The following is an 18,247-nucleotide window of genomic DNA, read 5'->3' as shown; positions in this document are numbered from 1 at the left end:
TTGAATAAGAAAGTTCGTCCTGGTGCGTGGTTTGAGGCAAGGACCTTAATAAGCCGTTCGCTCCGAGCTAACCGGGAGGCTAGCAGATCGCAGAGATGGGGGGGAGGGGGGGGAGGGAAGCGCGAAATTATCGACAATTCGAAGTACTGGAACACTGATAATGGCAAATCAGTTCTGCGGCAGCCCGTGAGGTGGATGAAAGCTCGGGAAAGAGAACAATTCAGGCACTCTCATCTAACTTGGGGGCTTCCGGGGAGCTGCATAACTTGCCACAGCATATCGCAATTCACTTTCTATGCCTATTAAAAATTCCTGCGACCAACCCACCATATATGGCACGTTTATATTACTTGGTCTGAATTGTCTGGCAAACAACGCCTTGTGGACGACGTTTCATTACAACGGGCTGCGGCATTGGGGGACCTTAAAGCACGCTTCGATGAAGGCTACGCAGGGAGCGCGATCTGGTTCAACGAAGTGATTGGCCGCAAGGCTTACGGATGTCGGTCTGGATTCCGGAGAAAGTTAATTAAATTGGCTATCGGCGGGTCTTTTCTCTACAGTACTAATGCAGGAATGCGAATAGACAGGCACGTTGATTAGCGGTCGCGATCAATCTTCCAGTATCCCTAGGCGAAAAACAGGCATGGCGGTGTTTCAAGGCTGGTAGTACGTGCCCGTAAAAGGGAACACCCTGTCATCCATAAGCAGACGATCTGATTGTCCCGTCGCACCATGCACTGCTCGCTTAGCGGTAGCAGACGCGTTCGTAACGGTGCACTGATTAACAATAACGCCGAACAATGCTCCGTATATAATAACGCGATCTGCCGCCTTTGGCCTGATTAGCCATTCCAAACACCACCGCTGTCTGCGCGTTCATACATCAGCGCTCCTATATATAAGTACATCGGGGTTAATTTACCGGATGTCAGACTCGGCACGAAGCGTTAACTTGAAAGCAGAAGACCGTTACCAACGCGGAGTGAACTTCTGGCAGTTATAAATAACACCACAGAGGCATTCTGCGCTGGTGAACTATGGAGGTAACCTTGCCACCTGTGCAAGCGCTATGGACAAACAGAGAAAAAATAAATAACCGCCACGTGCCATAAATGGAGGCTGTCGGTTGATTGCTGGCATTGTGGCCAGCGGGGCCGCAAGTCAAGGCGGCTCGCGTCGGCTGCGACTTCGTTCTGTTTGCTCGCCTCTCTCTCTCTCTCCCTTTATGCCCCCACTCTCCATTGGCTTACGGCTCATAAGCAACGCGCAAGCCACCACAGGAGCCGTCGGCATAACCAAACGTTTTTGTCGTTGGTTTCAATCTTCCCTGGCGCGGTCGTCTGCTCTGTAGTCGACAAAGAGCCGAAAATAGCCGCTCATACAGTCGCTCTCTGTAGCCGCTCGTTTTGGTGATCCTATGTGCAATGAAACGGCTGTGCTTGGCGCGCAAAGAGGCAGGCAGCGGCAATCTTTTCTGAAGTTTCAGCGTGCCTTTTGCTCGCGACGATACCGCATAAGTCATTTATGATCGCAACCGTCCATTCATTTTTTTGTTTCCCACATTTGCATGTTCATTGACCTCCTTTACTGTTTGCTTGTTTTAAGAACGACCGCTGTTGAGAGATCTGCCTTTCTTTTCTTATTTGGGGCGTCATATTATCGAAAACTTGTTCTGTTCTTACTGTCATTTCATCATGACTGTTATATATACCTTATAATATGCGGATCACTATCCGGCAAATGAAAAATGTATGTATACTTCGATCACGCAGTCAGCAAATCCCCTTAGACTACAGAAAGATAGTTACAGCGGCGAGTAGTACACAAAGAAAATCACTCGCCACAGGAATCGCAAGTGCATGACAGTGAAAAAGCAACTGTCCCGCTACTGCAGCCCGTAAGGCGGCGGAGTCACTGATGATGATAGTGGCAGTGAAGAAGATGACAATCCCTAATGGCAGCCCCTTTGAATCATGGTGGTGACAAATATTCACCTAACCTGTGTGACCTACTTACCCATTGCCATATCGTAGTCCAACATATTCTGAATATATCTGCTTTATCTCGTGAAGTTACCTATGCCTTAGGCGATCTCATCCCCATCAATACACTAATCGTCTCTTGCTTGTATTTGTCTCTAGCCAGTTGACGCTTCGATCAGCTTTGAAACCCAGCCTTTTTGGATGGTGGACTACGGTTCTGGCTACGGCTCTGGCTGAGCCGTTCTCGGCTTTTTGCTGCGGCAGACACGTCTCACCCTCTTGCAAATATTTGTTCCCGCAGGTTTTTGTTCTTATATGGTGCCGGCTCAGGCCTCAAAAAGCAAGTCATCACATTTTGTTTGATTGCACAATTTCTTTCCCGGACTTCTTGCTTGCCGTTGTTTGTAAACCTCCGTAGACCTTTCTTTCCCCATAATCCCCATCCAACTTACTGTCTCTTGTTTCTCTTTCTTTTTCACGACTCCGAGTTTTTATACTTGTTCTTCAATTACCACATACTTGTTTGCCAGCTTTCTCGACCTCTTCCTCCCTTCCGTATTGGCGCTCTTAAAGTACAGATACTTATACACTGTAGGCACCCATTAAATTTCGCCCATGGTACTGAGATGTTGTTCAAACATGATTTCGTGCTTCCTTTACATCAAAAGAGACCCCACATTCGACACCCTGTACTGCCTTATTTGGGTATTTCCCGTGGGCCGGCCCACAATGCCAATCGGCCAATCGCCGTTTGGCGAACTTTCAACCCCGATAAGATCTCTGACTTTAAGCACCGAATCGCGTCAGCAGGCGTTATCACCATTGCTGCCTTTCGAATGCCTTGTACCGCCACATATTTATTGCAGCCCCGGGTGTTTAATAATAGCCGCGTTGCGCTTTCCGTTTGTTCTCAGTTATTTACGATGGGTGTTTCGGTATAGGTGTTTCCCCAGTTTATGTGTACACCCAAGTTTGGCTGCGGGTATGATTGCCTGCTGAATTGATGCCAATTCACTACCCGTTTCCTTATGAAAGACTACAACTCCCGATTTCTCTGCGCAAAAGCTAACACTAAGGCCGAGACATGACACTTCGTGACCACACGTATTTGGCAGCCTCTGTAAATTCCCTGCATTGTCCGCTATGCAGCACTATATCGTCCGCGTATACGATGGCGCAAGGATGCACCGTTGCACCCGCTGCCCATTCGAGGTGTAAGAAAATCGAAACCTAGTTTTTTTTATCTTTCATGTCGGCTTTCAACACAAAGCGTAAACAGTGGAGATAGGGAGCGCTGTTGCTTCAGTCCTCGATGAATTTCCAACGCTTTTGCACATATTGCGGTGCAAATTAGCGTCTCCGCCTGAAGCTAGCACCCTTGCCTAGAATAACAGTATAAGACTCCTTTAAAAAGAATCCACACATGCAATATAACTCTACTGTATATATTCTCTTTGCAGTAATTCTAGGTAACGCGGTTTACCTTAACGCTTCCTCTTGGTAGGCTGCGGACAACTTTGTACGGCCCTGAAGGGAACGCTACGGTGGTTATATGCACGCAACCGCGTTAAGCTGAAAAGTGTCTAATTCTCCAACAAACCGCACCGCTCGCCTGCCGCAAGCATGTGGTCGTGCGAAAGAAGTGCATATGCCGTCACACTGGTGCACAAGATTCAGTTCACACTGGATCTGCAACAAGTAGTGCAAAGCGAAATTCGTGCGCCAATGTGCGACACGTGAAGATTTCTCCACCTTTCCCTGTATTTCCCTCTTCCCCTTTCCCCAGTGAGGAATGGAAGGCTAAGGACACGCTCTCCAGGCCGACCTATCCTCCTTTCTCTTCATTAAAATCTACTCCTCCTCCTTTCTCCACGCTGCGGAAGGCGTGTGGTGCGGCGTGGGTTTCGAATGCACGCTAAATAGTTCGGGCCAAACTCCAATACCGCCAATTAAGACACGTGTAAAACGCAGAAATGCTTTTTTTTTTCTGGGTGACCCCTGGGCCTACATTATGTTGAAATTTGTGGTATCTGAGATAGAAAGTTCATTTCCAACAACTGTTGGACGCAGAATTTTCATTTAGGGCCCAAACGCTTTTTTTTTCTTACAGAAATTGCCAAAAAATTCGTAAGCTTGAATATAAAAATAAAAGCACGAAGTTTACGAATTCGCAACTCTGCACCAATAGATATTGCAGTTCGCTACACTGCATTCGTTAGAAAATCCAAAGGGGATAAAGTTGATATAATAATGAAATTTGTTACCATTCTATGACGTTTTTGCAAGATTCCTCACATATTAGTGGTGTACTTAAGAGCAATATATCGTACATCAATTTTGTCCGCTTTGGGTGTACTATTAGATCATGTTGACATAATTGTGACATCAGTTTTCATAGCTGAGTTACAGAGTTGTAAACTTGATGATTTCGTTTTCTCAAAATTAGCGACTGTCAACTATTTGCATAAAACAATTGACGGCCTAAATGATAGCTTCGTTTCTACAGTCAACAGATTTTTAACTATCTTCTTTTAAATACAACGAACCTAATCAAGTTTGGTGCAGTGGTTGCCGAGAAAAACCATTTCTCCATTCCCGTGTATTTAGATAGAAGCTGAGGAAGAGAATTCCATAAACACCGTATTAAGAAAAACAGAATAAGACAAAATTCACTACATAGTGTCAAATTTGACTAATATTTCAGCATTTCTCTCGCTTGCATGCTTCAGTGAATGCGAAACCAAAAGCGCTGTAAACGCTGCCGGTATACTTTGCACGCAGTAGCATGTGCAGAAGCTCCACCCTTTATCAGCACACTCTACCTACATTGCCGCGAAAAGGTTTGCGCTAATAAAATTGCTGCGAGACAGGTTTGTGCGGTAAAGAGGCCCTAATGAGAGGTAATAAAGTTTCAATGGGTCTTTCAAAGTTCCATGTTCACTACATCGAAAAGGGCTGATTATTACTGGAGATTAGGAAGACCAAAGTCACCTTTTCGAAATTTCGCGCTAGAGTCTGAGCGGCGGTATCAACGCTTGACGGTAAGCCAGTGAAAGGTCACACGTATTCATTTTTTTTTTTGTTCTTATCGTTGGTCCATTTTATTCTTTTATCTAGGCACTATACTTCTTTCGTTTCCGCGTCTTCTCTGGCTTCCAAGCCTCTGATCACAGCAAAGGTGTACACGGTTATGCCATTGCAGAAACGTAATTTACAAAAGATCATGCGGATCCCACACTTTCGGGAATCTGTGCTCGATGAGATTATTTATTTATTTGCTTATTTATTTTCCATGCACTCAGGGCCCGAAGGCATTAAAGAGAGGAGTAGATCTAACTGATAGACCATTTGTAGGTGACTCCTGTTAATGTGGACGTTATGTTGACGTTACGCAATTGTAGATACTACATATGTTTAAGTTATGTAGTACAGCTATGTTGGGATCATGCGCGTGTAATGATCATTGCTTATGTTGAGAAATCGCGATAATAAATTGGTTATTATTCCGCCGTTTTTATTCTCTTTTTCCCCCTTTGTTTTGTTTGTTTTTCCTTACATTCCTTAGCCACGGGAGTTAAATTTTGATGACTTGCCTTTAATGGCCTCTTTTCCCACCCCCTCGTCATTTAATAAACAACTACACAATTTAACTTCTTTAATCATACAGCGTACTGAATGGTCAGCATTGCTTGACATCTGATGACCGCTCAATTGGCTTCTCTACGTCACACACAAACACACACTGGATTACGCCCGCTTCTGAGGCCCTTTCAAACAACTGCTCGCGCCTCATACATTTCACTCCGGGGATGATTCATCGTCCACCATCAATCATAGGCACTTCGTCGCACCGGCAGAGTGAAAGAGTATATTCACCTTACCTACCGAAAAAAAGAAAACAGCTATCGGTTAGCAACTGCATGGAGGCCCTAACCGTACTAGAATATGCTAGTACAACTTACTTCAATATAGCGCATAAAAGACGCTGTTTAACGCACAAGCGCTATTTTAGCCACTCGGACCGGCTTTTCATGAGGAATTCAAAGAACGAAAGCACCTAGCGGCGCCGGCGCTCCCCAGGCTAGGTATAAACCATCCGGATGCGTGATCGCGACCAACGGCGACTGGCGATTGCGGCGCGGCTGGCGGGGCTTTCGACCGGTTCATTCGCCTTCGTTTGACCGCATGCGTTTGCGCTCGCGTTTGTGCACTGTTTGCTGCAATCTTACCGGAGCGTCCACACTGTCCACACTGCCCAACTTGCTCGCCGGCGTCGAAGACGGCATCGGGCATCACAGGACCGCTGTCGTTTGGATCGTCCGTGCTCAACAACATCGGCGGCATCTCCGCGTGAGTTTTACCGCCGAGGAAGTGGCATGTGTCAATGGCCGCCGCCACATGATGAGGGAGGGAGGGGTTGTTGCCGGCGTGCATTCATCCGCGTGACAGGTACCGTTCGAAAAAAAAAAAAAGAAGAAAACCGGCTGGGATACACTTCGCCGTGTTTGTCTTTTTGGCTATTGCCCCGCATACCTCCTGGTATAACATGCCCTTACGCTGCCAGGTTTCCTCCCTCTTTTTTTTCTATCGCTCGCGGCGTTCGCTCGAAACCGCCGAGTAGTTTCGCCGGATTTCGCGCCTACGGGAGTTGTCGTCTGTTTCGTAAGTAAGCGGATTGCTTGAGAAAAACTTTAAAAGAACACGCACATCTTTGTTGGTTTATTCGCAAGATGTTAATTCTTGGGCTAATCATGGTCGATAAAACGCCGCTGTTTCGTCTGCTGGTGAACGAGCGTGCTTGTCATGCGTCTTTACACACGCAGTGCGCTCCGCCTGTTCGGCTGGAGTTGTGCAATATTATAGCTATTGTTGTGCAGTATTAGAGTAGTCTGTTGCTCCAAGCATTGACGTGAAGACTGGAACGCTGCGCTGTTCAGCTGTTCGATTTGCCGTGAGAAGAACAGGTTCAACGTACTACGTAGTAGGCGCGTCAAATCCACCGATGTTTCGTCGCAGCGGTAATTAATGTACGACCCATTGCCTTAATTAGATCCAGAACTTGGAAACGTTATGCATGACTTCGCTCATCAGGCCCGGCGGACCTCCTAGTCCGGCGTGCATTGTTCTCGTTTATCTGTCACATGGGTAGTTTCGGATCCTTTTAACCCACAGTGCGTCTGTCCCTGGGACTTTGCGAGCCTGATTGAAGCATGAAACATGGTTTAGTAAAATGAGATTATCGTTATTGCATATTAGGTTGACACATAAGGCATATTAGGGTCTGGCAGTGGTAATGTCACTTATGGCACAACCAGTTCCATTATGGACTGCTGTTTTCGCTGAGTTGCTTCTAAAATTAGCTATTGCTCTTCAGGGCTGTTCGGGTTCTTTGGCATTTGAGGTATGTTTTAATCCTAAAGTTCACATAAATATAATCTCGAATTAAAGGGCCCCTGAAATGGTTCGGTAAAATTTTGTAGACGTGTAGCGTACAGCTCAAGTTATTCATTGGCACTACAGTTTGTATAAACCATCTGATATTAAGAGGGTTACGGACGGTTACAACTTACCCTCCAAGATAGCCATGCATTTTCTCCTCCTCAACTCATTCGCTGAGTTATCGGGGCCAAGCTCCACCTTCACTGGCTCTGCGTCATGATGGCACGTCGTGTCATCGACTTCTGGTTCTCTAGGAGCGAGTGTGCGAAGCCTCCAACCTCTCCGCCAGCTGCTCGGCAGTCGACCCCAAGTGAGATCTATCGAAGCAGAATGTGTTGCGAGCGTTCTGTCCTGGCACTGAACACGTCTGGTATTCCGGCAACCACAGACGAGCTGGTATTTTGACGGACTGGGGGAGGCATAAACTCAATCTGATGAAGGAACTCTAGCATCGACTTACGTGAGCGGCCTGATCGGTCTACACGGTCCAGCCACATGGTGGCGCAGAGCTTAACCAGCCAAACAAAGAGCTAATATTGCTCTAACCAAGTATCGCTCTAACTAATACACTTATATTGCTCTAACCAACCCTGCGAAATATTTACACCAGCAGCAAAGAAGAATACATTTTGTTACTGCTACTGTGTTTGGTTGAGCACTATACTACCAGGTGGCTGCACTGCGCAGACGATTCACGTTTGCGCTTCTGCTATTCCCATGAAATGGCATGGTCAAATGGCCAGGCCCTGTCCTCTTACACTTGCATTTACCCAAATACCGGACTCTCAAGATGCTATTGTGGTGATGGCTAAAGTGATGGCTGCAAATGTGCAAATCGTGGCGCCGATCGATCGGATAGCAACAGTCCGATGCGTTGGAGCCACTCCGCTCGTCTGCTGTCTTGCAGAGGGACACGATGTCACAGCTTGACATATTGCCAGTCACTATGTTTGCAGCCCACAATGCAACAAAGCTGAATCATGGTGCTCGCGAAAGGACTGAGACCGACACTGACCGCAGAGCTCTCTTCAAGACGAAGCACGTTGTAACACAAGCAGACACTTGCTTTGTGCCAGAAGTACTTAAGCGGGCTGAGAAATGGTTCTTGTGTTTTCTCTTTCTGTTACTTTCATTTTATAGAAACAAATTAACTTACCTTGCAACTATTACAAACAACATTTGTTCGTCACACAGTTGGAAAAATTATCGATGACGCGCCCTGGGCAGCCAATCGGATAGCTCGCCCTACTGACGTCAATTGGGTGAATGACGTCAAATTGGTAAGGGTGGCTGAAAATTCAGCCGAGCAGTGGCAGCGGTCGACAGCGATGTACATTTTTAAAACCTTATAATAAATTACACGCTTTATGCGGAACACTTAGATGCGTCAACTAATGATTAGAACGACCTGCTGTAACGACTCAGTGCGTTTGTAGAAAATTGTCAAAATCGTTTCAGGGTCCCTTTAAGAAGCATTCTTTTTCATCTCCAAGTCTTCACATTGCCTGGACTGTGGCAGTAATTATCATCTATATAGCTTCATTTGGAAGTGACTATTGTCACGAGACCCCTCGTCATGCCTTCAACCCTTTAAAGAAAGATCACCCTGAAGAAATTGCATAGAATGTCCAACCATGACATAAAGTTGAATGCATTGGTTTAATCATATTCTTGCCGTGAGCTTTTGTTAAAATTGAAACTAATTTATCTAGACAGCTCCGTTGTCACAGGTGCTCAAAGCAACCATGGCATACATTCCGAGTACCATGCGTAGACATGAAAGTCCAGGATACAGCATTCATTTGTCGACCTGCCACCTTCATCTGTGTGTTTAGGCATGGAAAATGTTATGACAAGATTGAAGAAACATGAGGGGACTGTTACATTCTCCACATATATGGAGATGCTACCTTTGGCATCTAAACATAGTATTTAAAAAAATCAATATTTCATGTTCATAGCATACCCGTGAACCAATGTGAAGAATGATTATATAACTGGCCTCTCATTAGGTATGAAAAGGATATAGCATCCCTAAATCTATTATATTTATTTGGCATAACAGAATTTAAGTCAACCCGATTGTCTTTTACCCTTCTTACTTCCAATATAACAATGCAACCACTTATACTGTGATTTCATACCGTAATATTGTGCTATATTTAATTTTTTCGGTATTGCCTTCTAGCTTATATGATGCTTGTAGTCTATGATTGGCGCAAGAAAGATTGTATTCCGCACACAACATTATGGTGCTGACGTAATCAGAACTGGAGGTCCCAAGTAAGGTTCAAAATTAGCCCTGCTCCTTGTTTTTGGTTTGCCTGGAATGATTTAGAGAAGTGGATAAAGGTATATGAACCACGTATTTGTAGCATGGCTAGCGTGAATTGCCTTGAATCCTCTTAAGGAACTATGGGAGTTTGCTGTCTGCTGTTTGAGAAGTGCCATTGTATGTAAGACTTGTAACAGTTATTTCTGTGCTGCATTTTCAGACACCTCCAACAATATTTTTGGCCTTCTCTGATAGGTGTGTGGGAAGTTTCTTTCCTGGTGATGACCGCCCAGCCAAATGTTTTTCGCACATTTGTAATGTGCGATGAAAATTTTATCATAGGAAAACGTGTGGTTGTCTTTTGATATTATTGCTCAATTACTATGGTTTGACATTAATATTTCAGGGAAGTGTACAACTGCAAATTGTGGTAGTGATGAAAGGGTATACCGTGTTTTAAAAAAATTCTGAAGCTTTTTAAGGAAATCGGCAGTTGCAGATAAAACATTGCCGCCTCTTCAGTAAGATTACTTAAGAGGTGGACTTTACTTGCACAGCTAATGCATTGCAGGCCTAGCTAATTAAGTGTATCTGATTAGCTTGATAATTATTTTTCTATATATTTACTTAACAGCTAATTGAATCTAGTCAGTGCTGAAGATAAGCCTATTTAAAGAAACACTAAAAGAAAATGTTAAGTCAAGCTAGATTGCAAAACTAGACTTGTGGTAATACAAATTTGTCATTTGTAGCGAGAAGGGAGATATTGTAAGGGAGAACGATGAAAATCAAAAGTCGGAGTGGTGCCACCTGCTGCAAACAATAGTGTTTCTCAGGTGACATCAGCGCTGGCTGATCCACAGGGAGCGACATAAAGGGAGGTCAGGTGAACATTGAGTCAACTCGCCCATTTTGGCGTGGTCGGTTCACATTAAGGAGCAGTGGGTGGCAGAACCGTTGGCTGCAATTTCCTGCGCAACAAAGGAATACACATTGACACCCACAATCATAAACACAAACAATCATAAGCTTCTAGATGAATAATTTATCTCTATATGGCGATGCTGGCAAAGCAACCCTCAAATGTTTTTTTTTTTTCTTCAGTATCAATATAGCTCAACTTAATATTTCTCTTTATGTCCTTTTAATCGTTTGGTGATGGCACATATAAATATCCGAAAAAAAAAATGTTTATTTTCTATCTCATTATGCAATACACATTGATAGTAAGTAAGCACAATTAACAAAAAGAGAAAAATATTTTGCGTAAGCTTTTTCAGAAATAGAGGGGAACACCAGGCAAGAAACTAGAAATGGGTTTCACCTCTGTGACTTTGTTTGAAATTAGTGCAGACAGACCTAGCCATATGTGAACCATAGGTGTACATTGCATCTGCTTTACATCATGTTTGTAACGCCACACCACTGCGGCCAGAGATCTTGCATTGGTCTGCCTCCTCTGACCACCATGCTTGCAAAAGAAAGCGTGTCGTGGGCCAAACTGCTTCTTCCTCGTCCTGTGCTCCTGCTCAAAACCTACAACAAATGACGCTTGCTGTTTGCAATTCAGTGTTGCCCGAAGACATTTAGTCAGAAACTTTGTACTCAATTAGTGAAACACTGGAAGCAAAAATTTTTTTTCCCGATATGCTGCCTGTAAGCAATACTCGTCAAGAAAGGGTTAACAATGTAGCAGTGCGAATAAGACATTGACAAAGAAAAAAGGACAACACAGTGCTTGTGTCATCCCTTCTATTCTTGTCTGTGTCTGTTTGTTGTGCTGCTGCATCATGAACGAAATGCTGCTTACCAAGTTTTCTATTCTAGTGCATATCTATTCAGCCAAAATTGTCAGGGCTAGCATCAGCTTTAGGTTGCCCATCTCCACCATCCCCATGATATGCCATAAAGTACATTGGTGTTCCACTTTGTACTACACTCCAGGAGGGAAAAGCCAGCAACGGAAGCACTAGTGCAACAGGATGGCTGCCTGTGCATTTGCCTGATAACCTTCCAGTCTTGATCAAGTTATATCTCCACACTTACCTGTCTTGCTGTGCAAGTGGAAGGTTTTGGCATGTTTCTTGGGCATGATTAAACTTGCAGTACAAAGATAGTACTTGGGCGAGAAAGTGGAAAACAAACATCACTTTTTACTTCTTTCCTTTGCCCAAGTTTTGTCTTTGTGCTGTTAGTTTGTTTTGCTGTACACATTTGGCACATGCAAAAAATCATACTCAAAGGGATCACTGATAGGCCTGTGCATGCATTGTTGGGTTTGTAGTGGACCAAAGTTTGATAATGGCTGTCCTAAAAGGGTCTCGTCTGTCTCTGCTTTCTTCTTGCAGCCATGGGCTAGGACCCTGCCCAGTGACGCTCGCATGTCCGGATGGATGACGAAGACAAACGGATCGTGTCGGATTTTCTGCCATCCGAGGGCATGATCCTGCCATCAGACGGACTTCAAAGCCCGCCGCCGGAGAATGGGAGCGGAGGAGAGACTGAGGACTCATTTGAAGGGGAGGGGAGTGAGGAGGTGATCGTCAAAGCAGACAAGCTTGTTGGCTGTGCTGTCCAAGACGCTCTGCACCGGCTTGTCGAACTGTGCGACGCACCCAAGAGTGGCCTGGTCACCCTGGACAAGCTCATGGCTGTGATTGAGAGCCAGGGGTTTCAATGCTCTGCTCAGGTGGGTTGGCCCTTGGGGCTGTTATCACTTCTCTTTACCGGCCCAAAATCGGACACGGCGCAGGGAGTGCGACACAATCGCATATATCGCGATACACGGTGCGCCGCGAGCCCTTGTTTATCTTGGAGGTTATGTCGTGAAGCTGCGCTGGCTCAACATGCTGCATTGTTTGTGTTTTATGGTGAGTGGTAATTGTGCTTTCTTTTTTAAATTTTGGAATATAGAATGTTTATATTTGGGACCTTTTTCATGATACGTGCACTCGGTTTGTCAAGAGTAGAATTGCACATGGAGGCTGCTGTATTCTACACTATAGGAATTAGGCCTTTTACACAGTATAAGATTTTGTTGCAGTTGGCCTTTAACGGTAATTCCACTCTGAAGGGCATTCGAAAACTCATGTTGGACAAGATAAGTGAAGTTGTGCTTTTTATCATCGCACATCCTATGCCTTACTTAAAGAGTGTTGTAAGTATCCCTCTAAACAAGAGTCAATTTTTCATGCGTTTTCTGTAATATCTTCACATTCTGTCCATCAACTCAAGTAGAGTTTTACCCACTTGCTAGCTAAGGGTTTCTCTGCATAACGTTCACGCAGGACGAGCAGTCCCTGAACCAGGTGTACACTGCGCTGTGGGCAGAGAGCGAATCCAAGGGCCTGGTGACGAACGGGACCTCGGGTAAGCGGGACGTCCACGTTGACATCCACGGCTCCAAGGTGATTCGAAACCTGCTCGACGACTACCAGCGAAATGCACACCTCGAGTGAGTTCCCGTGCTTTGTTTAGTGAGCGAAAAATATTTCACATACTTCGTGAAATATAAGTGGCTATTGATGTGGTACCTTGGTGTTGCTGTTTGCAGCTTGGCTCTTTCCAAGCCATCCAGCCTTTTGCCTGTCTGATCTCGATCTTAACTATCGTACTTAAAACATCTATTACTATATTGTACAATTGCCTGTGCCTGCAGTGGCTCTGGTTCAATCAATCTCTTCCCGGATTTTTTCCCACCAATACTCTAATCGTCTCTTGCTTATCTCGGCTGATAGTGATTTATTGGGACTGCCGACTCAAGCAAAGCACCACCTGTTGGTGGCAGATATAACTATTCTGTCAATAACATATATTTAAAAAAAAAAGAGAATTATACGTCCTATTGTGCATTTCTTGGAAAGCTACATTGTCCTATAGTTCATACTTTCCGAATGATTAAATTCTTGCTTATGAAATTTTGCGCCAAAATAGTTACATTTGTCACCAACAGGTGGTGGCTTATGCGCTGTTGGCACAACTGAAGCGTCACCGGTCGGCAAATATAACTGTTCTGTGAATCAGTTATTTCGTTCTTAAAGAAATGTACCGTTCTTTCTGTGTCTTTCTGTCAAAATTGCATCATTGCTACGATTTATACTTTTTCAGTTATTGCACTTGTACTTTTTTCCGTTACCTTCGGGTCACCCGGTACAAAGACAGTCGCAGGGTGTTTAGCTGACTCTTATTTGTCTGGCGTACCCTGGTGCAGGGATATCTGGGAACCCGGACTGTCAGTGCTGCTGGACTCAAGTAAGTCGGGCGGGGGGTTACCCACTCCCGGCGGGGGCGGAAGCCCTCTATTCTCAACGCCTCACTGCTGCACCGGTGGTGGTGATGATGGCGCTGGTAGCACTAGAAGGGGTGGTGGCCGTACATCGGGTTGCTCAACTCCGTCTACCTGCTCCTCGGCAGGTGAGAGTGGAGGGGGGCCCTTCCTTCACCTCTTTCTCAGCACTAACACGGTTGACAGAAAAGACGAGGGAAAAAAAGCAGAGGTCTGCTCAGTCGGGATGCGGTAGCTGTGGCGAACCGGTAGCCGAGGATAGTCGCGCAAACTACAGTGTGCTTCACTTCAGCATGCCAGTCGCATAGGGTACGTAGCCTCAGAAGCAGAGGCCCGGTGCCATGAATACTGATTGTGCTACAGGCAGGCTGAAGCAGAAAGCCTTCACGGCAGCACTCAAGGGACTATTTTGCAGTCCTTTCAATAACTGGTGGATTTTCCTCTACTGATTGGTGATGATGAGCCTCAAATGGTTTATGAGTCGCATCGAATTCGTTGTGATGAGATCTGACTGTAGTCGTATAGCCCAGAGATGGTATTACAAGCACTTTATGCATGAAGTATGAGATGCCTACATGTCGAGCCTCGTTGTTCAAAGTATGAACAGGTGGGTTAGGTTTTGACTGAGCAGTCCTTTGTTCTTTTTCTTTGCCCTCCCTGCTGAAAAGCAGTTGCATCCTCCAGTGCAGGATGGCACTTGATGCACTTGTAGTAGTGAAGAGGCATTGTGGTCCGCGTGTGCAGAATATTCAAGCAACGAACAGCTGATATTAAGATAAATGCTGGCATAACTTTTTGTGATGAAAAGGCAAGTATGAATCGTATGCTATTAAAGTGTGTGTTTCATTGCTCTCTTAATTTAATGGGGAGAGTCCTTTAAGTACTAATTGCTTGCTGTTAGTTCATGAACTGAAACATGCCAAGCCAATCGCAAGTTATAATCTGGTTTGTGTCGAGGCATTGATTTTCCACCCTAAATTTCCCACAGGTTTGGATAATACAGTTTCCCTAAATTCATTTTCTTCTATATTGGTATACAGGCAGACTTTATGCATATACCTACACTAAAATTTTAAAACTTGTGATGCATTATAATTTGCAGCCGTAAATTGTCAAGTTAAACAGAAACATCTTGGGTGTAAGCCCTAAAATACAACGTTTGCGTGTTGCAACATAACGAAATTGGGTTTGCAAACAGTCGCACATGTGCCGCTACTTTTTCCATGGAGGGCAATACGTCTATGTACTAACAGAGCGCCCAGTGTTGCCTTTGTGCTGCTCCAAAAATTTGCCAAGTTATTTGGTCATGTCACTAATTGCCCCTCTGTTTCAAAAAAATTATTCACGTATTGTAATTTTCCAAATGAAGTACTAACACCTGATCTGTGCTGGATTTTTGGAAGTACCCAAGGCGTGCACTGGGGCTTGCTCAGTAATTGTTGTGTCTTTCTGACCGACAACTTCCCGGGTGGTCGTCTCGGTGACAGTCAGCACGACTGTGTGCCTGGCCAATAGTAAGTGCCTGTCTAACGTTCACGTCACCTGCAGGTCTAATAAAAATTTGTAACCTGCCATTCTAGTGCTGCCCGCCTTCTCGCTTTTTTCACCTTTCATCTCTTGGTTATGGCTTCTGCAACCCTGCACTAGCCGCTACATTGACTGCTGCACTAAAAGTGTCACGTGCAGCATGACCGTCACACTCTTGCACTGGCTGTCACGCTGACCTCCACGCTGATTTTTTCACCTGTTTTTAATTGAGCTGGTCATGCAGTTGTAATGATACTTTGTCTCAATGACTGAATGCATGTATATACACGGGGTTCTGGATGGAGGCAATGCATGACTGTGTGTGTGGGTGGGTGTGTGCATTAACATTTGCTGAAAGTGCATTGGTGGAAGTTAGAAGACTTAAAGGAACCCGCCGTGGTTGCTCAGTGGCTATGGTGATGGGCTGCTGAGCACGAGGTCGCGGTATCGAATCCCGGCCTCGGCGGCCGCATTTCGATGGGGGCGAAATGGGAAAACACCCGTGTGCTTAGATTTAGGTGCACGTTAAAGATCCTCAGGTGGTCGAAATTTCCGGAGTCTTCTACTATGGTGCGCCTCATAATCAGAAAGTGGTTTTGGCACGTAAAACCCCATAATTTAATTTTTTAAGATGTAAAGGAGTACTGACAGGACAGTTTTACCTTGGCACCTTTTTGTGCCAGATGAAAAATCAAACCCTTTAAGCCCTAACGAAGTTTTGGTTTTGGTACACAGGAGGTTGATTGCATCATGAATAGGGGTAGACAAATGTTATGTTTCAAATACGAATTGAATACTGCACACTATTTTGTGTTCGTATTCGAGAAGGAACTATTCAGTATTTTTGAATGCTCGAAAGTAATAGAATATTTCGCAGCAGTCGAATGTTAAACTCTGGTTACTGTTCTCTGTCTGCCAAGCAAAGCGTCTCAAGTTATCAGAAGACTGTAAAAATATTTGAAGCAATGCAGAAACAAAATTGGCAAGCTTTGGTTTTGCAGTGGAAGCCCACATTAGAACCTGTGATTCTTCCTTGTGGTTGGTCTTTTTGTGTCCACGTCTATTCGTGTAGCAGTTTTATTTTTTACGCTGCAGCCCGTGATGTTTTCCTCACAACAGGCAATTTAATATCACAAGTCATTCAGCATCTTTTTTTTAATGCGAATGCATTATATGCCCCATTACTCAAAAATCTGGTGTTGTAGTCGGCGGCCTGACCGAAAGTTGGTACCAAAATTGGCTGACAGCAAAGAGTAAAAATGCGTTTAAAAAAATGCTCCGATTGACGTCAGATTTCTCAGGGAGGTTCCTATAAACAAAGTAAATTAATGGCTTTGCAAAGAATATTAGGTAAACTTCAGTTGGGGTGGGAATCACACCCAGGCCTGCGCGGTGCAAGACGAGCACACTTCCTCGAAGCCACGGCGGCTCCAAGGTTCAGATTTATTAAATTTGTGCCTAGTGCCTGCATCGTTGGGCACGGGACGGCGCAGCCAATGGGTAGGAGTTCGCGCCACATTGTGAGTGTATAAAATGAGTGTATAGCATAAAAAGCATTAATGTCGAATTGAATGCCGCTGAGCGGTCCTTCGAGTTCTGAACTCCTCGCGAGCAATAGTGCGCATTAAGACGCTTGGCGCATTTTCGTTTGACCTTACCGAGCCGCAGTTAAAACACAGGCGAGAGGTTGCGCGAATAAGGAACATGGAGAAAAAAAAAATTTCATGAAGAAGACTAAATGCTTTCGCATTCCCACGCGTAAGTAGGCATAAGTGTCTCTGCTGAATTTGTTTCTTTTCTACAGCTTCTGATCTTTCTTTCGCAGTCATTTATTTAGCATGTTTGGAAGTCTAGCCATACAGTGGCCATTCTTTCTTGAAAAAGCTCATTTGTAACCAGGCTTGTGTTGATGTCTGTGCAGTTTCTTTAATGACAATCAGCGATCTTGTGTTTAAAATTGATGCTTCATCTCTGATAGTTAGCTGTCTCTTTTGCAGTGTTCATTACAAGCCTGGTACATAATTATACTGAAATAAAAATTCCTGCTGTAACTATGGGCTTCCTCAGTGGACTTTTCAATCTTCTGTACTTGCTGCAGTTGAGTTCTGTTTATTTCCCCCTGACGGGACCAACAAAATTAATCGAAATAATTGGTAGGTTGAATTGAACAAAATGCAAAAAAATGGCAAAATACAGTGCTAATTTATTCGTCAGCATTTGTGCGATTCTAGCGCGCCCCCAAATCATGCATGCACCTACTTTCTGTGTGTCCAAAGCAGAAAACTAATGTAGGAGTGACATTAAAGCTCCTAATTAAAATAGAAATCTCACAGGCAAGCAATTTTTTAGCAGGAAAAATGGGCAACTGTTTAATGTGTGTTGTACATTGGTGGCAGTTTCCTAAAGTTAGTTTCGCCGCAAGGTTCTGAGTCAATTTTGCCGCAATGCATTTCTGTTATGTGACAAAGTACATAAACGCTGTGAAGGCGGTTCTAGTTTTAAATTTAAGTGCACTGCACAAGCGACTCTAAGCCTAATTTTTTTGTAAGCGCCATAGTGGTTGGGCACGTGCGTGCTGACTGGTCCAGTTCAAGTTATCCAGTGAAAACCAATTTGAGAATGAAAAGAATGCAAGTTGGGCCCATAGAAATGCATGGGTGCCGGTAGGGACCTTAGGTCGGGATGGAATTAACCGGAGTTGAATTAATGGAAGTCTACCACACTCATATTCAATTC

At 44.6% G+C, this 18,247-nt stretch overlaps 1 protein-coding gene across 7 annotated transcripts in view; it reads left to right on the top strand.

Moving 5' to 3' along the window:
- The window catches only part of LOC142563919 (uncharacterized), a 253,141-nt gene that overhangs the window by 46,240 nt on the left and 188,654 nt on the right, over window positions 1-18,247 (top strand). For 5 of the 7 annotated variants that reach the window (XM_075674639.1, XM_075674642.1, XM_075674641.1 and 2 more), the window contains exons 2-4: window positions 12,048-12,388; window positions 12,987-13,153; window positions 13,910-14,112. In XM_075674639.1, coding sequence (XP_075530754.1) covers window positions 12,089-12,388; window positions 12,987-13,153; window positions 13,910-14,112 — 670 coding nt within the window. In that variant the 5' untranslated portion in view covers window positions 12,048-12,088. Of the gene's footprint in view, window positions 1-6,151; window positions 6,336-12,047; window positions 12,389-12,986; window positions 13,154-13,909; window positions 14,113-18,247 lie in introns of those variants that run through there. The other 2 variants (XM_075674638.1, XM_075674643.1) reach the window with 2 other exon arrangements.

Source organism: Dermacentor variabilis, chromosome 11, assembly GCF_050947875.1.
Source record: "Dermacentor variabilis isolate Ectoservices chromosome 11, ASM5094787v1, whole genome shotgun sequence".
NCBI lineage: Eukaryota > Metazoa > Arthropoda > Arachnida > Ixodida > Ixodidae > Dermacentor > Dermacentor variabilis.
This window is presented reverse-complemented; position numbering and strand designations above follow the sequence as displayed.